This window comes from Peromyscus eremicus, chromosome 23 (genome assembly GCF_949786415.1).
Source record: "Peromyscus eremicus chromosome 23, PerEre_H2_v1, whole genome shotgun sequence".
NCBI lineage: Eukaryota > Metazoa > Chordata > Mammalia > Rodentia > Cricetidae > Peromyscus > Peromyscus eremicus.
Genome location: NC_081438.1, coordinates 30,382,727 through 30,406,249, shown reverse-complemented (window position 1 = coordinate 30,406,249; position 23,523 = coordinate 30,382,727). Strand labels below are relative to the sequence as shown.

General features: G+C 46.7%; 1 protein-coding gene across 1 annotated transcript in view; it reads right to left on the bottom strand.

The window, feature by feature from the left end:
* Positions 1–22,938, bottom strand: part of Gna12 (G protein subunit alpha 12) — an 81,968-nt gene extending 59,030 nt beyond the window's left edge. Inside the window, exon 1 of the mRNA XM_059248933.1 lies at positions 22,636–22,938. Coding sequence (XP_059104916.1) covers positions 22,636–22,938 — 303 coding nt within the window. The remainder of the gene's footprint in view (positions 1–22,635) is intronic.
* Positions 22,939–23,523: the final 585 nt, after the last annotated feature.

Below are 23,523 nucleotides of genomic sequence, written 5' to 3'. Positions count from 1 at the left end.
AGCCTGAATGCGGGCCTTCTAAAGTCAGATGGCTGTCCCTTATGCTCTCGGCCATGCTAATAATAAACCTTTGTAGAGTTAGAAAAACAAGGCTGTCTTGAAGCAGGCATGATGCAAAGACTTAAAACAATCCACTCAACATGCACTTAGGAAGGATCTGTCACTCCCTGGACAGGGAAAATCAAATCACAACCCTGGATGTCAAAAGGATCTTGTATTCTAGTTGGCTAGACAAACAAAATTAACAGAATGAAATTTGAAAGGTCTGTTGCAGACATAATAAAGTAAAACCATACACTCACATCTATAAAATGTGCCAGGTGTGGTTACATGATTGTAACTCCAGGATTTGGGAGTCTGAGGCGGGAGGATTGTGGGTTCTAGGCCAGTCTGACTATACAGTGAGTTTCACAAAGAGCTTAGCTTGAGCTACAGAGTAAGACCTTGTGTCAATAAGACTAACAAAATCTATAAAACACAACGCAAATGAGTGATTCTATGGAAGAGTAAAGGACGTGGTAAAATCACATATACAAGGAGAACAGTTTTCCTTGTGTGTGAAGCTAGTGTATATTCTAGGAAAGAGGAGTAAAAGTTCTCACTAGTTGATTATTTTGATGAATGTCAACATATCAACCACCATTTAAAAAAAGATTTATTCTATTTTTTATTTATGTGTATGGGTGTGTCTCTACTTGAAGCTCGTGCGTGACGCTGAGGAGATGCCTAGTGGGTAAGAGTGCTTGCTGTGCAAACAGGAGGACCTGAGTTCAAATCCTCAGCATCAAAGGAATCCCCAGCATCAAAATCCTCTGCCTCAAAGGAATAAGGTCAAGAAACAAAGCACAACACCTGACATCCTCACATACAAAACTCATACCCACACACACAAAAATCACCTGCCCGTGCATATACCCAACCCCCCACCCCCCAAACAAACACCACACACAAACACCACCCCCCATACCACACAAACACCACCCACCCATCCACACAAACACAAATGCCCCCAACTCACTCTGTCCACACTCACACACGCAAAAACAAGATAAAACACAGTTTGCTCTTTTTCTAGTTAAACACGGCACACACAATCATATTTCCATATTTCAGAATACTGTCCTCAGTGTTAATTCTTGGAAACACTTCCAGACTCCAGGCCCTGGTGCCTTTGCCCACTCCCACTGTCATACCTCCACTGGAGCCCCTGTGACCTCTGGCCTTTCTCCAGGGTCAGTTGCCAGAACAAGCTTCAAGGTGGCACTCCTCTGCTGGGACCAAGGCTCCAGTGGCCCGCAAGGGCCATGGAAATTATAGCTATCTGTGCCCTCACCCTAAGCTGGCCATATTGGCTTACATGTCTTTCCATGGTGTCCCAGCCCTGTACTGACAGCTAGTTCCCTGCCCTCAGCTGCTCAGAGGTCTCAAGGCAGCGGCATCTTTATCTTCACAACCCTTGGCTTTCCTCTTTATCTGTTTTGCCCAGGGTTCTACCAACACAAATGAGTTTGAGCACCTCCTTACCCTCAACCCCCTCTTTGAGACAGAGTCTTACTATGTAGTCCAGGCTGGCCTGCCTGAAACTTGTAATCCTCCTGCCTCAGCTGCCTGAGTTTGGGATTACAGGCATGCACCACTGTGTCTGGCTTGTTTTCTTTTTGTTACAGGGATGTGTCCTGAGCACAGTAAGTGTTCAGTAAATACCTGCTGATTAAACAGCTTGGGGACAGGTCAGAGGTGGTCCCTATTATGGTGTCATTTCATCCTGACATTCAGTTAGTTTGCTGCAGATTTTTAAAGTCCTGAGTATCCTTGTTACTCAAAGGGAATCAAGGGGCACAACTAATCAGCTGTGCACTCGAAGAGCTTCAGACTCCCAGACCCTGCTTCTGGCCTACTGCATCACAATCTACGTGTGAACAAGACTACCCAGACTGGCCGGGCGGTGGTGGCGCACGCCTTTAATCCCAGCACTCGGGAGGCAGAGCCAGGCAGATCTCTGTGAGTTTGAGGCCAGCCTGGGCTACCAAGTGAGTTCCAGGAAAGGCGCAAAGCTACACAGAGAAACCCTGTCTCGAAAAACCAAAAAGACTACCCAGACTGGAGCACAGCAGTACATGATCCCCCAAGCAACAGCATCTGTGAACTGAGGGAAGGAGGCACCATCCCCTCTGCCATGAGCATGACAGGCTGGACCCAGAACCTGCCCTGGGTAGTACATGAGTCTTCATGACCATCTCTGATCATCATGCTGCCTCAGAAGGCAGCTTATATCAGTCTGCCCATGAGAAAGCAAAGAGCACACCCAGACTGGTGAAGGGGAGGCTCGGGAACCACAACAAACAAGGGGGAGGAAGGAGGAAGGACTCCCTCTCTTTTCCCTCTGATCCCTTGCCAGGGTTCTCCACTACTACGCAGCAGCCAGAAAGTAGGAAAACTGTAGCTCTCATCGACCAGGTCAGCTGTGGCGAGGGCACTGGCAGAGGCGGAAGGGAACAGCTAGAGGCAGTCAGAGGCTGGTGTGAGCCCCCCCAAACCCCCTCCCAGCAATGTATTAAGAACAGGAAGCTCTCTACTTTCCCCAAAGGAGTTTTTTCACTTAATTTGATGATGCTCAGAAGAGGAGAAAGCACAGCAGGAAGACCGCAATAGACATGAGGGGTCTAGCAAGGAAGAGGAGTGTCTTGTATTTGATAGACAACAGCCACTGTGGTCATTTCTTCCTTACAAATGACTGGATGCAGAGCTGTGAAGTTGCTCATTCAGTAAAGGGCTTTCATTGAAAACACGGGACTTGCATTTGACCCCTAAGAACTCATGTAAAAACTACAGACAAGCTGTGCTATGTGTGCCTGAAATCCCTGCACTGGGGAAGCAGTGACAGGAGGATCCCAGGGCTCACTGACTAGCCAGTCTAGCCAAAGTGAGCACCAAGAACAGTAAGAGACCCACAGCAATAAACAAACAAACAAACAAACAAACAAATAAATAAATAAAGTGCGGAATGACTGATAACACCCAATGGCACCTCTAGACACTTCACAAGAGTACAGCATCCCCCTCCCCCTCCTCCGGAGGCTAGCACAGGAAGAGCACAAGTCCCAAACCAAACTGAGCTACAATATGAGATTCTATCTAAAAAAGGAAATGAAGAAAAGGAAGGAAGGAAGGAAGATAGAACAGGTAGGGGAGACTGAGGCCCACTGTAATTTCCTCAGCAGGAAAAGAGCCTTAGGAAGAACATCTGAGAAGACTTCTTAGGCCAGGTATGCAGAAGACACCCAGGGAGGAAATCATAGAGGACAACCCCCCTCAGAATGATGGCTGTGGAGAAGGTAATGTAAACAGCTGAAAATGATAAGTCTTTAGAGGATTTTGATTCCAGTTGTACATTCCCAACATTTTCTTCAAAATAATGACAATGTAACACTTTAAAATCACTGTATACTTCCAATTCCTTGACATGTGACTGTCCACATTGCTATAGGTCCCTCCCTCCTATATACATGAGGGTCATTAGGAAATAAAAAGAAGCAAATGACAAGTCAAAAACAAGGTTTGGGATGGGGCTTAGCTCAGTGTAGTGAACTTCACTAGCATGCTGGAGGCCCTGGGTTCAAGTCCCATTCCCAGCAAAAGACTAAAATGCTCTTAAAGGCAGAACCCAGTGAACAAGCGTATAGAAGGACCTGAACCCACAGTGGCTACACTGAAAGAAACAGGCAAACAGCAAGTGTTGGCCAGGGCCTGGGGGAACAGTGGGGCCTCATCAGGCTGCAATCCACATGAAGGGAGGAGCTGCTTTCCCTGCTTTGGAAAGCAACCTGGCACTCCTCAGAATGTCAGCCACAGGGCTACCACCTGTGCTGATGATCCCAGTTTTCAGTATGAGCCCCCAAAGCCAAGACCCTAGTGGGAGATGGCAGAACCTTTAAGAAATGGAAATCGCCGGGCAGTGGTGGCGCATGCCTTTAATCCCAGCACTCGGGAGGCAGAGACAAGCGGATCTCTGTGAGTTCGAGGCCAGCCTGGTCTATAAAGCGAGTTCCAGGAAAGGCACAAAGCTACACAGAGAAACCCTGTCTCGAAAAACCAAAAAAAAAAAAAAAAAGAGAGAAAAGAAAAGAAAAAAAAAAGAAATGGAAATCTATAAGACACTGGCAGTGTGGCCCCAAAGTGAAATGTGAACTCTCCCTACCTCCCCCTCCTTACCTGACAGATTGACTCCCCAGGGCCTACAGGCAGTGTGGTCAGTTATGAGCTTAGTCTTCCAAAGCCACGGGCCAAATTTAACTTTCTTTTGCAAGTCTATTTAGTTAAGATGTTTTTATAGCAATGAAAAGCTAACATCATATACATCCAATGAAATAAAGATCTGTTTACACAGGCATATGTCCACACATGAATGGTCAGAGAAGCTTGCCTGTACTAATCAAAAAGTGGGAACAATCCCAAATGTCCATCAACTGATAGATACACATTGTGTACACCTACACAACGGAATATTATTCAGCTGTGAAATGAATGAAGTACTGAAGGCAGCTGTGGCACCTCATGCATATAATCTCAACACTGAAGAAAATAACCCCAAACAAACAAAACCCCCCAAACCCACAGCAAATGAGCTAGCACTACACAGCTATTAATATGGCTAAATCCAAAGCACCAACCATGCCAAATGCTGGCATAAATGTGGACCAACAGTCGCTCTTCAGTCCCTGCTGCTGGGAATGCAAAACACTCAAGACCATTCCTTAACAAAATGGACTCAACACTTGTGTGTACTATAAAACAACCTGCACCCAAGTGTTTGTAGCAGTTTGGGTCATAATTGCTCAGACTTGGGGAATATCAAGATGTTCTTTAACAAGCAAGTGAATGCTCCATCTATGCAAAGATATATGATTCTGCATAAGAAACAACCCATGAGGCTACATAAGAAATGCAGAGCACCTCAGTTCTACACTGCCAAATGTGACAACTAAATCTCCAGAGGCGGTGACTCCCATGTGAGACACTCTAGAGAAGGTGAAAGAGAGACAAGGAGACCAGCGGCCAGCAGCGGGGGAGGGAGGAAGTAGGACACAGGGGACTTTGCCCAGTGAAACTTTACTGCATGATACATTTGCCAAAACTCACAGAATCACATGACACAGAGAGTGGACCCTAATGTAAACCACGGACTCTAGTTCCTAAGGGTACCTCAGTACTGGCCCATCAAGTATAACAAACACACGGGTCACAGGAGAGACTGGGGGAGGATGGGAACTCAGGCAAGTCACCAAGAATTAAAACAAGTTTCCAATTAAAAAGAAAATGCTGAAGATGCTGTGGTCTGCTTGGCAAATATTTACACATTCTGAAAATAGTCGAGATGACAAAAATTCTAACGCAGGATTCTAACCAGAAATTAAGTTAAAACACCTACAGTTCAAAAATCAAAGTTTCTGGGCAACTGCAGAAGAGCCGCCAGGCACAAAGGCTTCAGTTGGTAGAGGAAGGCTACCTTCCTAGAGATTCACAGGGTAAAACCACTAGATGAAGTTTCTAAAATAACATTTACTGTGGAAAATATATTTTAGAGCTAACACGTCCACAATCATATCTTAGAAATAAACATACGTGTTTTAAAAACAAGATCCTAGTACTTATACTACTGTGCTTACAATTGAGTGTTGGTGTGAGTGTGGGTGCGTGACAAAGTTAGCATGTGTCAGTATGAAGTGGTTTCTGTGAGCATGTGTGTGTTAGCATGAGGTGAGTGAATGTGAGATGATTTGCCAGTGAGAAGGTGAGTGTGAACAAGGGCGCTGGTGAGAGAAGGTGAGCTTGACAGAGGTGTGAGCATCTATCCTCCCACACCAGGCTTGGGGTGGTATGCTCCGGGGTAGCAATTCCCACACTTCCAGCATTCCTGCTTCTCTTACTACACCAGCTCACGGTACTCTGACTACCTTTCCATCACTCTACCAGGCAGCCACTTTTCACACGGGCTAGTGGCTCTGTTTTCCTATCTGAACCTGAAATACAAGCACTGCCTTGCCTCTCTCCAGTAATCATGGGCTGCCACCACTGAACCACTGAGAAGGATCTACGTGGGAGGAGGGGTTGAGAACTGTGCAGCCAAACACCTTCACAGTACCAAGGCCAGAGTGGCCTACCACACCTGGAGCAGGTGGCTCTATGATTAAGATCACTTGCTACTCTACCAGGTTCCCAGCACCCATAGCAGGCAACTCAGGACTATTTTTAACTCTAGCTCCAGGGGTTCCAGCAACCTCTTCTTGTCTCTGCAGGCACCCACATGCATGGGACATACACTCACAAACACAAATATACATTAAAAAAAAAACTCCAGAAAACCCCCAGTAATTGCTAAAATGATTCCTGAGGTTAAGAGATGACTCAGTGGACAGAAGGCCATGTGGAGAGCCTAACAGAGAGACAGCAGGAGGAAGAGGTGATCCTAGAACACGCCAGTCCCCACTTCTGAGGTATGATGGGAAGGAAAGCCACACCCTCTCTGGACACTGACACCAGGTTTGTTCCAAGGAAGCAACTGCAGGAGTCCAGATGTACTGCAACCCACTGGCACCTCTGTTCTTTATCCTTGGCTGTGTCTACCTGCGGCTTCCAGTTTCTCACCAGTTAGATCTCCCAGGGTTATCTGCACTAACCCTTCTCGTTAGCACTGCAATCCCCCGTTATCTCGGCCATTGTCTCACTGTCTCTGACCATGCTTGTGTTCTCGTACAATGGAACCGTCCTGGCAATCTACTTCTGTTCCAGTTGTCTTCTTTTCCCTCTCAGACTTGGATTTCAGTCTTTTGCCTTCTCTATTTCCCTTCCTTCCAGGCTTTTGGCTTTGGCACCTGAAAAGTCTCTGTTTCTCTCCGTGTGTGTGTGTGTGTGTGTGTGTGTGTGTGTGTGTGTCCGTCCCACCCTTGGCCTGAAACTAGGGCATTATATATGCTAGGCAAGCACCTCTGAACTCCATTTCAAACTGTTTTTGCTTTGTTTAGATTTAGTTTATCTGAATCTGTGTATATCTGCCATGTGTGTGCCCACAGATGCCAGAGGCGGTATCAGATCCCTGGCACTAGAGCTATGTAGCAGTAAGCTCCCCAGTGTGGTGCTGCGATCAGAGCTGAGTCCTCTGGAAGAGCAGCAGCAAGCACTCCTAACCTTTGAGCCATCTCTCCCACCCTTGATTTAGTTGCCCAGACTGCCCTTGACCTCACTCTGTAGGCCAAGCTGCCCAGCCTCTTGTGGGTCTCAGGCATGTGCAACCCTACCTGGCCATTTCTTTTAGTTTTCCCGTGGGTAGCTTTGCACTGAAGTGCTCTCAGCCATCATCCTCCTTCTCACTTCCAAACTCAGAGCTGAAACTGATGGACGGACAGACATGGTTTGCAAGCCCATGGCTGAGGAAGGAGGTGAAGAAAGAGGAATGCTGGTTTGGCCTGAACTCTGTTCTCCATCCTGCTTAGGGTTCTAGGACTCAGGTTTACCTCCAGGTGCAGCCAGGGATCTGGAGACAACACTCTCTCTGGCCCTGGCCAAGGTCCCCTGAATTTCAGGTTCCTGGGTCTGCTTCTTCCCAGACTGGAGCTCATCAGCAAGAACGCAGAGACGTCCACCCTCATGTTGTCCATGGTGTTTTGCCTTTCCCTCTGACTTGCTTCTTTCTTACAACCCCAGCGCTAGACTCTTGCCTCTACCCTAGTTACAGCATTCATATCCACACCAGTTGATTGGATTCTGGATTCAAAACAGGAGTCAGGACGGGGTGTGGTTGGCAAACACCTGAAATTCTTGCACTTGGGAGGCTGTGACAGGAGAATCGTGAGTTCAAGGTCAGCATGAGCTACATAGCGAGAACCTGTCTCAAAACAGCAATACAAAACAGAAAATAAAAAATAAAAAGGAAAAAAGTAAGAGTCAGACAAATAGAGATCAAAATGTTGACTGTGCTCCTAAGAGCTTGGCTTGAGGGCAGGCAGGCTCACTCACTAAAGCAGGCCAACAGACAAGCCCACAGCACCAAGAAAAGGCAATGTGCTCTGACAGCAGTGCTGCTGAGCCCAGGCTGCCCACCACTGTTCTCCCCAACTCACCAGCCTCACTAGCCATTCATCCTTCCTTGGCACATGGGGCAAAGGGGCAGTGGGAAAAAAGTAGGAGGAGCATAGTGGCTGAGGCTAGGAAGGGGAAGGCCACCAGAAACTTCAGCCTTACCCAGACTGGGTCACCCGAGGCTCGGACACAGTGACAATTAAAGGTGTGGAGAAAAGAACACAGACCACCCCAGCACAGGGGCATCCCTCTTGGGCAGACTGCCTCGGCCATCTGCAGCTGTGGCAGTGTCTGGCTGATGGTCAGACAGTAACAGACCTGCCGACTCAGCTTCCCCAATGATTAGTTTTAATGAGACACCTGCTCTAATTAGCCGCTGACAGTCCTGGTATGTTTGTTTAAAATGTCTCAGTACTTTACAGTCCTACTAAATAAGTACTGATAAGGAGGTAAATAACCAAGCTCCCAAGGAGGCACTCCACACCACCTAACAGGGCCTTCCTCTGGTCTTCTCTCCCTCTCCGTTTTTGTTTTGAGACAGAGATTCACTATGTGGTCCTGGACTTGAACTCACAGAGCTCCACCTGCCTCTGTATCTCAGCACTAGGATTAAGTGTCCAAAGTAGCCCAGGCTGGCCTCAAATACAGTATGTAGCTGGAGATAACTGTAGCTTCTGATTCTCCTGTCTCCACTCACAAGTGCTAGAATTACAAATGGGTGCTACCACGCCCTGGAATTAACATTGTTTTCCACCTATAGTTACAAGTCATTAGGGTACCTAGGACAGTCTTTCCCTATCCTAGAATTATGAAACTGTTTCCCTGAAAAAAATATTTATGTGGCCACAAAAAATATACAGTCACTGGCTGGCTACCTTGTGTGAGGCAAACATTGCAGATAGAATTGAGTGGGAACTGAAAATCCTATTATAGTAGAGAAAAGCTTTCAAAAGCTCATCTTTTGAAATATGTTCGTGTGTATTGAGGGGAGGACATGTGTGCACATGTGGAGGTTCAAGGACATCCTCAGGTGCTATCCACCTTCTTTCTTTTCTACCTTCTTTGTGATATAGGGTCTCATCAAGTAGGCTCAACAAGCTGGCCAGAGCCTAGAAATCCTGTTTTTGCTTTCCCATGTTGGGATCACAGATATGCACTATCACACGAGGCTTTTTAACATAGGTTCTAGGGATCAAACTACAATCTTCCAGAATTTTCCTGACTGAGCCATCTCTTCAGTCTTGTTTTGTGTGGTTTCTTTTTCTTTTTTTCCTTTTCTTTCCTTTTTTTTTGGAGATAGGGTCTCACTTTGTAGGCCAGGCTGATTTTGAATTTGTGAATCTCTTGCCTCAGCCACGAGTGCTAGGATTACAGGTGTGTCCTATCCTGCTGGGCTGAAAACACTCCTCTCAAATAGTTAATACCCATAACTGGGAAGGGAGCTGGAAGAGAGTACCTTCTTTCTGGGTTAATGGGTCTTCTTGTGCCTCTTGTTTACAAAGACAAGCAGAATTTCACCTTAAAAATTCATGCAGTTTATGTCTCTTGGTATTCTCAGTGGCTGTGGAGGTGTGCCCACCTTAACCTTGGCCCTGATGGAAATTTCCTATCTGTCTGAACCACTGGCCCAGCACAGTGTAGGATTAGTCAAGCAAATCTCATCAGACACCCATTAGAAGGATGGAGTAGCCTAAAGCCAGGCAAGGTCTCCTGGCCTGCATCCTCCCAGCCTCTTGATCAGTGACATCCGGCCTTCTGCTCTGTCCTCCCCTTGTCTTCCCAGTCTCCAGAGATAAGCCACCTAAGAGATAAGCCCAAGGGCCATACACAGGGCATGGCTCTGCCGGATGGCGCAGGTCTTCCTGCAGACTTGGGAGCCACCTGACCCTTCTACTGCTCCAAACAGACCCTGATGACTGGTTTATCCCCAGCAGACACAGTCATGACATTAATCCACTATCTGCATTTGCATACTCCTCCACCCACAATTCTGCTCAACTCTTGTTTCAGTAGCCACTTGGTAGGTACCCTCTGTCACCTACAAGAGCATAGGCTAGCACCAGTGATGATCATTACCATTGCCTTGGCTATAGCAATCTAACTTCACAGGGCCAAATGGTGCCCAGGTGAGATGATAAAACAGATGCCAGAGTCAGGAAAAAGCTGCCAGCCACCAGACTACTGAAGCTGTATAAAAGGGCAGCGGTCAGGGACATTACCTCCTTGGACATTTGCGACTCCTGACTGATTCTCAAAAGCCCCCTTCCAAGAAGAAGAAGTGTGACTTGTTGCCCTACAGATGGTATGTATCCAAAGTTTAATTTTCAGACTGGCCCAAGGAACCCATGCAGAAGCAGCTGCTCCAAGAGATATACTAATGTGGAATGAAAAATGTCTGTTTTCCAAAGCCAGTGCACCAGGACAGAGTTAAACACGTATTCAGACATAGACATTTTCCTGTGAAAGGTGCTGGAAATCAAACCCAAGGCCTTAAGCATGTTAAGCCTATGTTTTTCTACTGAGCCATATTCTCTGCCCCCAAAACAGACGTCTTATTTAATTTTATGTGTATATATGCCTCAATGATTGTATGTACACCATGTACATACAAGTGTTTCCAGAGGCCAGAAAAGGGTGGGTATCAGATGGCCTAGAACTAGAGTTACAGGCACCTGTGAGCTACCATGTGGGTGCTGGGAACTGAACTTCAGTCCTCTGCAATAGCAGCCAGTGCTCTTAACCACTGAGCCATCTCTACAGCTCAAGACAGATGTCTTTTTTTTTTAAAATTTTTATTTTGCAATACAATTCAGTTCTACATATCAGCCACAGATTCCCTTGTTCTCCCCCCTCCCGCCCCCAAGACAGATGTCTTAACTGGCAAAAGAAGCACATTGAAAGCCCGTCCCACAGGCCAGCAATAATTACTCCTGCTGTTTACCCTACAAGGGAATTAGGTGACACTAAGTGACAGCTCTGACAACTCATGTAACTACTGCAACTCTTTTGATTTTCTTTTTCAAACCTTGATTTTATTTGTTATTGTGAATACACCTTATAGGTGTATTCGGGCACATGAGTGCCACAGTGCACATGCGGAAGTCACAGGACACCACTTTATGAAGTCCGTTTTCTCTTTCAGCCTTTATGTGGGTTCTGGGAATCAAACTTAGGTGGTGAAGCCTCTTGGTTTCTTTAGAGAGGGTCTCCCCTATGTTGTCCTTACAGCACAGACCAAGCTAGCTGTAAGCTTGCAGTGACTCTCCTGCCTCAGCCTCACAGGCTTTGACCTTTTGTCTAGATGTAATCCACCTACCTGAGGAATGTTGCTGCAATTTAGGTAGTGGGAGAAGCACCGGGCACATTACACGAGCCCCTCTGTCGATCACCCTGGAATTACAGCTCTAGATAAACTGTGTATCTTCATCTATGAGTGACGGGCTCCATGGCCCATTCTTGGCTTTACAGAATTGCTAAGAGTTGACCCTGAACATCAGTCAACACCAGGTGCAGTCCTGGCATGACAAAGGTCAAATGCTGCTCCTCTCACACACGTAATCGGTAACCCAGGAAGGAAAGACCTACCACTTGGAACCCTGAATCCCTTTTGGTAGCTATAGTGTTCTTGCTGGCTTTTTCTCCCCCAACTGATGGAAAAAGATGCTTTTGTTTTTGGGCGTTTCAAAAGAACCAACCACATGTGTCCAAGTTTAAGAGAAAATCTGCTTACTCAAGCGCAATTTGCCAACAAGGCAGTAAAAACCCAACTGTGCTCCAGACCCAGGGAGCTGACTTCCGCCTCAGCACCCATGCCAGCCCACCCACTGTGGGAGTCACTGAGCCCCACGTGGGGCTTCTGAGCCCAAGAAACAGTGACTATCAGAGGCCAGGAGTTTCAATGTGACTGAAAACACAAACGGGCAATGGAGGCATCTCTAGAGTTCCAGATTCCTTAGCCTCAAGCTCTAACTAACAAAACCCAAACAACTCTTTTGTGTTGAGCATGTGTGTGTGTGAAGGGTACACGCATGTGTGGACATGTGTGTGCAGGTACACTTGCCTGCATGTACACATGTGCAGGCTAAACGCAGGTAACTGGTTGTCTTCCTCTATTGTTGTCTACCTAACGTTTGGAGTCAAATTCCCTTCCCTGGACACAGAGCTCACGGTGTCAGCAACACTGGCTGGCCACCAAGTCCCTAGTCTCCCCTCCACCAGTGCTAGAGTTACAGGCATGCACTGCTGTGCCCAGCTTTTTATGTGGGAACTGAGGGATCTGAACTCAGGTCCTCATGCTTGCATCAATCACTTTAAACTTGAGCTGGACTTCAATTCTGAAAACCTCCAATTTTAACAAAATCTTTACAGTTTACAATAAAAGTTTTTAATTTGCAGTCCATAGATACCCTTGAAAGTACATGCTTGTGTATGGACTTTCTATTGTGACTGTTAATGGCCATAGCAAACCACCGTATTTTAACCACTTCTTTAGATTACAAAGCCCAGCTCGCACCTGGCTGACTGTCTCCACAGCCCTATGTGTTGCATGTTCCTGTGTATTCTCCTTCTCTACCTGCTGGAATCTTCCAGAGTCTTCAAAGGCTGGTGCATTCACACGTACTGGACACGGCCTCTCGATGCCTCTGCCAGGGTTACTCTTCCCTTCTCCCACTGAGTCACCTACCTCTTTGCCTCCTCAGTGGTGTTTAGTGTTGTATACACTCATACTCTAGGTTCTTGTGCAATATCTCTGCAGCCAACAGATGCCCTAGGCTGGAAATAACTGGTAGTCAGGAAGTGCCCCCACCTCCACCAGCACCCAGTGCACTGCACATTCTGGACCTAAACAAGTTTTTAAAAAATTTGTTTTATTTATGTGTGTGTTTGTGTGGAATGTAGATTACATGTGTATAGCTAGCTATTCAAGGAGACCAGAAGAAGGCACTGGATCACTTGGAGCTGGCATTATAGACAGCCTTGAGTCACCTGACGTGGGTGCTAGGAACTCAAATCCTGTCCTTTAGAGGAGTGAGAAGTACTCTTAACTGCTGAGCCATCTCTCCAGCCCCGAACACTCTGAATTTAATTATTTTATTTCAGCATCAATGTGGGACCACCTACTCAAATAATCCAAATTTCCCAGAAGTTTCTAAAGCAATGCATACACATGTAAGGCAAATCTTAGCTGAAGTAGTTAAATGAGACAATATAATTATGTAGATGGAATTACAAGATATAACAAAGACCCTCCAAGCAGATCATTAGCTTCTAACTGTATGTGAAGTTCAGTAATTAACAATGGTTTTAAATTGAACACATCACACACAGATCAAAGGATGATGCCAAGCTGGGCTTCAGTGTGGGGGCCATTCTATTACCAAAGATAGTCTTACATGATTTCCAAAGTACCTAATACATGAGCTCCAAGGGAGCCCCAGCTAGGAATCAAGAGAAAGAATGGACCAGGCAGTCTTACTGGGATTATTTATGGTAAACCAAAGCAACAACAAGTAGGCCCAAATATTTAGCTCAGCAGAATGGAGAGGGAAGCTGATTTTCCTCTATATTCCTACCCTGAGGAACCAGGAGACAGGCATGTTCCAAGTGGCCCAGCAGAGAGAGGTGGCAGTGCCTCAAAGGAGTCTAATCTCCCACCCTCTGCCTGGCAGGGATGCTCCCATTCCTCCATTGGGTAAGTGACAGAGCTCTCAGACAGGACCAAGGATGCAAGGGGGCTGGGCTAGTGTTCCTCTGCCACCCAGGCCCAGAGGCTGATGTCACAGCCTCACTTGACAAGGAAACAGACTCAGAGGTCAAGAACAAAAGTGCAGCTGGAGCAACAGCTGAGTGTGCAGTGGCTGCCTGGCCAGAGGGTGGCATGGAGCTCGACCCCCAGTCCAGGAAAACAAGAAACAAAACAGAACAACAAAAAGAAGTGGACAGCTTTGTCAACAGAGGCCCACATTAAGAAGAAAAAGTGCATGAGACTGAAAAGTATTTGACACAACAATGCTGGAACACTCCCCCCCCCACACACCTAAAACCTGGCAAAAGACATAAATGTCCAGACTCAGAAAGATGAGCAAGCCCCACATAGGATAAACAGAGAGAAATCTATGTTGAGCTAAATCATAATTAAATTTCTGGAAACAAAAGGCAAAGAAAAAAGCCATAAAAGTAGCTAGAGAAAAATAAAGCATCGAAGAGGAACACATGACAAGGACTTCTCCAAAGTCAAGGGTGAGAGAGGCAGAATATGGCACATTTTCTAGTACTAAAAGTGTCCAGTGGGGATGTAGCTTACTTGATAGTGGATCTCCCTGGGTTCCATCACCAGGAGGACATAAACTGGATATGGTAATGCATGCCTGTAATCCCAGCACCAGGGAGAGGGAGGCAGGAGGATCATAATTCAAGGTTGTCCTTGTTACATAACAAGTTAGAGGCCAGACCAGGCTGTATGAGATGCTGTCTCAAAGTAAATAAGTATTAAATATGAATTCTAAAGCTGCTGATGGGATAGCCTTTAAGAATGAAGGGCAACACGGTTCAGTTGGTAGAGTATTTCCCTAGAATGCATGAAGCCCTGAGTTCAATCCTCAGTACTTCATAAACTGGGTATGGTAGCACAAGCCTGTAATCACCGTGCTTGGGAAGCTGAGGAAGGAGGGATCACAAATCAGAGACTGGTCTGGGCTACACATAAAGGCTCTTTTTCAAAAAAAACAAGTGAGGTGGTTCAGTGGACACATGCTGTACAAGCCTGAGGACGTGAGTTCAATTCCTGGATCTTACTGTAGGAGAAAGGAGACTCCTACAAGTTATTCTGACTTCTACCCACACCCGTGCCACATCACACACGTCTTCACTCATGCACACACATCATACACACACACATCACACACACACACACACAGAGGTAGATGAAAAGTAAAAGGATGGAGAGAGCAGACACCATGGAACAGCAGTAAAAAGAAGTGTGACAATGGTTGCTAAAGAAGGAACCAGTGCAAGGAAACTAGACAGTTTCCTCCCTGCCTGTGGCTTGATGTACACATCCTGACTTTATACAAAGACCACATACATTCAGTAGAAACATAAGCTTCAAATTGAGAAGGTTTATGGAACACAAAACAGAACCTCAAAATACAAAGCAAATGGACAGAGCTACAGGACAGACTGACGCACAATTATAGTTGGGGATGTAAATACCCCACTCTCAGCAACGATGAAACCACTGGACAGCTCAGTAAGGACACTGTGCTCATCACTGTCAACCAACAACAGCCGATGTGCAGAACACTCCAGCAAATAGCAGGCTACGCATATTCTCAAGTGCCTATAGACTATTCACTGTTAGGACCACAAAACATATGTTAAAGAGATTGTGATTTGGGCTGTAAGACACACTTCAAGAAATAGAAAAGAACAGGAACCGTATAGTGTGTGTCCTCCAACCACAATGGACCCTACTAGTACTCAACAACAAACAGACAACAGTCAGAAACTACATCACACATACAAATAATTCATGAGTCAAAGACAGCCCAAGTAAGTAAATAAATAAATGAATACAAGACAGAGTAAAAACAAAAGAGCATATTGACATAGATATGTGGCCACAGTGGAGGCAGCACGGAGGGCGATTCACAGCACTTAAAATGTCTGTTAGAAAAAGAGATGCTGGAGCAGTGAGATGGCTCAGTGGTAAAGGTGCTTGGCTCAGAAACCCGACAACCTGAAAAGCCAAGTTCAAGCCTCAGAACCCACTACAAAGCCAAAGCAGGTGTAGTGGTGTGCACCCAGAACCCTAGCTCTGCTGAGGGTGAGACCAAAGTCACCTGCGAGCGTGGAGTTCATCATAGCATGGCAGAAACAAGAGAGATTCTGCTTCAACACGGTGGAGAATCCCTGCACTTGGAGGTGAGGCAGGAGGATTGCAAGCTCCAGGGCAGCCTCATTTGCAACGTTTGAGGCCAGTCTGGTCAATAAAACAACAAAAAGGAAAGCAGCCAAACATGGGTGGTCACACCTTTAATCCCAGCTCTGGGGAGGCTCTCTCACGTGCTCTCGTGTGCTCACTCGCGCCCTCTCTCTATCTCTCTCAACCAGGAGCGAGGAAGAACAAATTAAATCCAAAGTAAACAAGGAAGGAAATACTAAAGAGAAGAATTAACCCTAGGGTGGTGGCTCATACCTATCTCAGTACTCAGGAGGCTGAGGCATGAGGATTGCCACAGGCTAGTTCAAAGCCAGCATGGACTCTGCCCCCCCCCCCATTCTTAAAAATCAAGCAAATAAACAGAAATAAATGAAATTAAAAACTGGAACATCACACGGGAGAAAAAAATCAATGTAATAAAAAAGTTGATCATTGGTGAGAGAAAAAATTAGTAATAAAACAACAACCCCCTAGGAAGAGTAAAAAAATAGATGGGAGTGAGGCTCAGCAGTAGAATACTTATCTAGCATGTGTAACATGCCTGGGTGCCATCCCCTAAACCACCAAAGGAAAAAAAAAATGTGTGTGTGAATGTGGTGTTAAAAAAAAAAAATCAATCAATCCAGCCAGGCAGTGGTGGCACACGCCTTTAAATCCTAGCACTCGGGAGGCAGAGACAGGCGGGTCCCTGTGAGTTTGAGGCCAGCCTGGTCTACAGAGTGAGATCCAGGACAGGTACCAAAACTATACAGAGAAACCCTGTCTCGAAACAAACAAACAAACAAACAAACAAACAAATCAATCAATCAATCCAGTCAAACAGATGGTTCAGTTGGCAGAGTGCTTTACATCAAAGCATGATGATGCTTACATCAAAGCATCGAGACGTAAGTTTGATTCCCAAAACTGGCATGAAAAAACTGGACTTGGTGGTGGTATACTTGTAACCCCAGCAGTGAGAAGGAGGAGACAGGTGAATCCCTAGGCCTCACCAGATAGCTAGCCTAGCTTAATCAGTGAGCTTCAGGCCAGTGAGAGACCTTGTCTCAAAAGCAAGGGATGACGCCCAAGGTTGACCTCGGACCTCCACATACACAGGTCCAGCTACATATACACAAAGACACAAGCAAAATCAGTTAACTAAAGAAGACACTGACTGTCGGCGGCAGTAAAGAAAGACAGGCCATCAGGATTCTCAGCACTCTCGCTTGACACAGCACTCAAAGTTGTAGCAACTGCAATAGGCAAAGAAAAAGAAATATGAGGCACTCTCTTATCTTTCTGAACTACTCCAGTGCTTTTACATTCAATCTCTTTTTTGAGAATTCTGTATGTATATACAATGAAATATAAACACAGACATCCCCTATTCCCCCCTCCATGTTCACACCAGACCTCCAACTTCTCATCTTCTTAAATACTCCACCAAGTCCATCGATCGGTGCTGCCACATGTGCAAGGGAATACTCAAGGGATGCAAGAATTAAAACACTCTCTACTTGCAGATAACACAACAGTTTGTGTAGACTACTGCAAGTAGAGACCCTCCAGAAAGCTCTTACAATCACTGTGCTCAGCAAGATCATGGGCACAAGACCCAAACACAGAGGCCAAGTACACTGTTATCATTAACAGAGAGTGGGGCTGACTCGAAAGCACAGTATCATTTATAACTGCCTTAGAGAAAACTCTGCTCTGGGGAAAAAACAAACTTCATAAAACATGCTTAATCTATGGGAAGTGGAGCAGGCTGGTGAGAAAAAAAAATCAGACTTAAATGAGGGTGCTGTGTTCAGTTCTTTCTAAGTGGATCTGCTGGTTGCAATCAATTGCATCAACTTCCCAACAAGGTTTTTACAGACATAGACCATTTATTAAAGTTACATGGGGGCTGGAGGGATGATTCAGGGAATAAGAGTATGTGCTGCTCTTGAAGAGGACCCGAGTTAGGCTCCCAGAACCCACATCAGATGGCTTACAACCACAATAACTCCAGCTCAGGGGTGGGGGATGGGGGGTCTAACTCCCTCATCTGGCTTCCAAGGGCACTGTGCTCCTCCCTGTACCCACAATCAGACATGAGAATACACATAATTTTTTAAAGTTATAAAGAAAAAAAGACACAGGCCCTGGAATAACTAAACTCTGGAAAAAGATAATGTGGGAGAAATACTGAAAGTCACATATAGAGTTACAGTGATCAACACTATGTGATGCTAGCATAAGGACAGACATACAGACTGCTGGAGCAAATATACATAAATAGACCAACCGATGGTCATTTTTTATAAAGGCATAAAGCAGTTCAATGAGAAAATAACAAATAGTTCTGAAACTGGATATTCACAGGCAGAAAAAAAAATAAAATTCAATCTAAACTACATACTTAAATGTAAGATATAAAACTATAAAACTCCTAGAGAAAAATCTTTGGGATCTAGGCCAAGCAAAAAGTTCTTAAGACATGATAGCAAAAGCATGATCCATAAAAGGAAAAATGGATAAACTGACTTTACTGAAATTAAAAATGTTTACTTTGCAAAAGATCCAGTGTAGAGAATGGAAGGACAGTCCATATGTACAATCCTTATGTGGAATAAAGGACTAGTATCCAGCATATATAAAGAGCTCCTTAAACTCAACAATAAAGCAGAAAGAACCTAATTAGAAGAGTGACAAAAATAAGAAACTTTTCCCCAAAGAGGGTGAGAGGCAAATGATAAGATTTTCAACATCATTAGCAGTAGGGAAATGCAAATTAAAACTGCAAGAAGACACAACACACACCTCTAAGAACAGCTGAAGAAAGCCAGTGACATCACCTAATGCCAGCAGGGATGCAGAGAAACTGATGTGTACAAAAGAACCTCTAGGGAAGAGTCTGACAGCTTCTTATAAAGATGAACACATCACTACAGTGCTACACTGTTAACATTCATCCCAGACACAAGAAAACATAGACATGGACACACAACCAAGCATAGCGGCCCACGCCTGTCATCCTACCGCTTGGAAGATAGAAGCAGGAAGACCAGGAGTTCAATACCAGCTTCAGTAACATGGTTAAATTTGAGGCCACCCTAGGCTACATGAGACTGTGTTACAACTAACCAACCAGCCAACCAATCTAAAAGAATGTACATGAATGTTCAAATAAGATCTAGTCATAGTGAGTAGAAGGTGGGAAGAACCCAGACACCCCTAACCAGGTGACCAGAGAGGTGGCACATTACTCAGCAGTAAGAGGGGAATTACTGCCACGTACAGTTGCTCACATGGGGAGAAATGTTCTGACAAAAGTCAGTTCCAAAAACCACACTCTGCATGGAATCCATTTATAGAATATTCTGTGTGGGGGCGCACAGTGCATGCACGTGAGTGTGTGGGTGTGCAGAGACCAGAACAGCACATCAGGTGTCTTCCTCTATCACTACTGTCTTACGGCTTTGAGAAAGGGTTTCTCACTGACCTGGAAGCGCATTTCTGCCAAGCTGGCTGCCAAGCAGGCTCTGGAGACACATCTGTCTCTGGTGCCCCAACCCCCAATGCTGGGGTTTACAGGCCTTGCCCAGTTATTTACATAGGTGTTGGGGATTCGAACCCAGGACCCCTGCTTACAGAACAAATGCTCTTACCCACTGAATCATCACCTATTTGCATTTCCTATGCAAATCTCGAAATGACAAAATGATAGAATTGGGAGAACTGACTGATCAAGGCCAAGATCAGCAGAGGAGGCCAGGGAGTGGGAAAGATTTAAAGTTGAAAAATGAATTTCTAACTAGTTACAGCAGATAAAACACTTTCAATATAAAATGATGAGTAAAAAGGTTGGGCAGAAAAAAAAAAAACACCATGAAGGGGGCCTGCTAGTAGGGCTAGGAGGGAATGAAAGAGAGAGATGGGGTCTAAAAATGGCCAAAAGATATTTTATACACACATGAAATTGTGAAGGCCTAAACATTTTAAATTACTAATTTGAAAAAATCCAGCTTTTAAAAAGACATTCTACAAAACAAAACAAGCAGAATCCTCGTTAACAAATCTCACTTCTGCTGATAAGGAGGCCAGGAAAAGTTAACACTAAGAAGGCAGGAAGGAGATACTGACTTCTTTTAAATGTACTTAACAGACCCAAGTAGACTTGAGATCTATGTTTCTAAATATTTCTTTCTGCCGCCCAAGTTGAAAGAAACTGAGCCCTCCAAGCCTACCTGGTTCTGGGGTCCAGAAAAGCAGCAAAAATAAAAACGGGCCCTCAGTGACAGTGAAGTATGTTCTACCCCTCTGACAATGTGGGGAATTTTGAAGAACCAGACCCGTCCCTTAAGGTGCCGTCTAAATGTTTATGGAGCACTTAGCCAGAACCCTGAGCTGCCCTGAGGCTCTGAAAGGTGAAAGGGTGTGGTTTATGCTTCAAATGATTTTCTTCCCATCTTGAGCCCCAAGGAGCTACTTGTATTCAAATGAAACATTTAGTAACAAACATGTTGAATGTGGGAGTGTTGGCCCGGAAGTCTGGCTCCCAGGATCCCAGCCCAACCGTCCTACACCAAGGTTCCTCAAGGCCGAAGCGAAAGACACATCCCAGATGGGCTTCTGTGTCCCCTTGCTAAATTAAAAACCCATCAGGCCCCATAAATTCTAGTCTCCTAGATAGGTTTTAGGGTAGGACAAACCTCTCTACATGCTTGGGGCAGCTTTCCTCAGACCTATAATTTGCGTGCGCGCGCGCACACACACACACACACACACACACACACACACACACAAAAGGGGGCTTGGGAAGGATCAAGAGGGTTAGAAAAAGGGAGATGAGAAACTTTAAGAGGAAACCAATCTAGGTGCAGGGCAGATGCTCTATGCCCTCCTTTAGACTTTTCTACGTCTTTTTTGAAACAGGGTCTCACATAGCCCAGGCTAGCCTCAGAACTTCACCTCCACAGTGCGGGAATTACAGGAGTATGCCACCATGGCCTGTTTATCTGGCAGTCAACGGAGGGCCTGGTGCATGCTAGGCAAGCACTCTACTGTAGAACCGGGCTACAGGCCCAGTGCTCTAGATCTTTCCTTCAGATCCTTTGCACAGGCTTACAGTACTGACACTGACCCTAGACTCTGCCAACACAACTGTTTCTTTCACATATATGGCACAGAATATAAAGGGCACAAGGGATAGGACCCTGAGTTCAAAACCACATGAGGATTATCGCATCTGGTTCAAACTCACAGGAACAACTGTGAAACAAGAGGAAATGTGGACACTGAATCACAGTGAGCAGGCTTTAAGGAGGCTCTTTGTTTTTAGCTTTTGCTGTGCTGGGGTTGGACCCCATGGGCTTGCGCATGCTAGACAAGTGCTTTACTGCTGAACCACATCTTAGCACCGTTTTTTAGTTCCATAATGGTCCTGTGAGTACGATTTTAAAGTAAGGTCATCTTATTGTTTAGTGACCCATACCAAAATTTATTTATTTATTTATTTTTCGAGACAGGGTTTCTCTGTGTAGTTTTGCACCTCTCCTGGAACTCACTCTGTAGCCCAGGCTGGCCTCGAACTCACAGAGATCCGCCTGCCTCTACCTCCTGAGTGCTGGGATTAAAGGCATGCACTACACTACCGCCCAGCTTCCAAAATATTTTTTAATGCAACTATATGTCTAGAATTTGCTTGGAGACCAAGGGGTCAGAGGTGAAGGAGATTGGCACAGAATTGACCCTTGTTTTAAAGCTGAGCTGTGGGTGTCTCACAGCTCCTTCTAACATCTCCTCTAACTTGGGGTGTGTGTGTGTGTGTGTGTGTGTGTGTGTGTGTGTGTGTGTGTGTGAATTCTCCATACTAAAAAGTTTAAAGAAAAATGTGTGGGTGGCACATGTCTGTAATCCTACCACTGGGGAGACAGGGACAGAAGGATAAGGAGCTCAAGGTCATCCTCGGCTACACAGCAAGGCCAGCCTGGGCTTCATGAAACCCTGTCTCAAAAATCCAAAACAAACCAACATTCAAAACTTAAGACTGGGGACTAGCAACATAATTTTAGTTAGTAAAGTGCCACCTAGCACTGGGTTCAATCCCTAGCCCTCCATGGACCACGCATGGTGACACAGCGCCCCACATCCCCAGTAATTCCAGTATTTGGGAAGTGAGGGGGCGGTTTTCAAAAGTTCAAGGTCATCCTCAGCTACTTAGTGAGTTCAAGGCCAGCCTGGAATAGATGAGACACTGTGTTCAAAAAATAACGATTAGAATGGTCAATTCTCATTTACAACTGAAAACAGGACGGATGTCCTCCAACCTCCTACACTGTAAACTTCGCTTGCTGGAGGGCCAGGGAGAGTTGGCGACCCTCACTCCACGTGTCCAGCCCTAACAGCCCTTCAGAACCCAAGTCCCCGAGGGTGGTTCAGCTTCCACTCCCACGGTCCCCAAGCATCCAAGGCTCGGGAAAGCCATCAGGCCCCTGGGGGTCACCGGGGTAACCCCGGCTGGCGTGGCTCGAGGTCCCTTTTGGAAGGGAGGGGCGCCCGGCAGCAGGGTCGCCGGTCCGCGGAGGACAAAGGGGGCGGGTCCCGCGCCCCACTTGGGCCAGGTGTGTGTGGGCGGTGCCGCGCGTCACCTTGAGGATGTTGTCGAAGATGGTGTCGCGGAACTCCAGCAGCGCCTTCTGGTCGAACTCGCGGCCGTGGATGATGCGCATCTGCTTGAGGAAGGTGGACTTGCCGCTCTCGCCGGCGCCCAGCAGCAGGATCTTGACCAGCCGCCTGACCGCGCGCCGCTCGCGGGCCAGCAGCGCGTCGATGTCGCGGCTGCGCCGTCGGGCCTCGCGCTCCGCGTCGCGCGCCGCGCCGGCCCTGCGCTCGCGGGCTCCGGCCTCGGCCGGCAGCAGGCAGCGGCTGAGGGTCCGCACCACCCCGGACATGGCCGCCCTCAGGCCGCGGCCGCGCCCCGCCGAGGCCCGCGCGCCATGGACGCCCCTCAGCCGGCGCGGCCCTGCCGGGCCAGGCGCCGCCCCGCCCGCCGCTCCCTCAGGCCGCGTCCGCCGCCGCCGCCCCGAGGCCCTCACTCGCCGTGCCGGCTGAGGGGCGGAGGGAAAAGCGCGGAGGGCGGGGCGGCGCCGCACAGGAGCCTGATTATTGGTTGAGAAGCCTTCTATCCTGTGGAGCGCGCCTTTTTATTGGACAAGCGTGATTCGGAGGAGGCGGGAGCTCCTGTGGTCCTTGGGGCGGAGCCGGCGCCGAAAGAGGCGGGATCTTTGCGGTGAGGGAGTGTCTCATTGGATGGCCGGGCGAGCTTCTTTCTTTCAGAATGAAAGGAAGGCGGGGCCATGGAGGAGGAGGAGCTGCAGTCCTCCGCGGCCAATTATAAGTGTTCTGAGTGTCTGTCAATCACAGTGAACGTGCGTGGGATTGGAAATTGGGCGAAACGAGGCGTGGCCATAAGTGCCAGGTGTACAGAGTGACTTTCTGCCTGGATTCCCAGGTTGGGTTCGGCTATGGGATCTGGA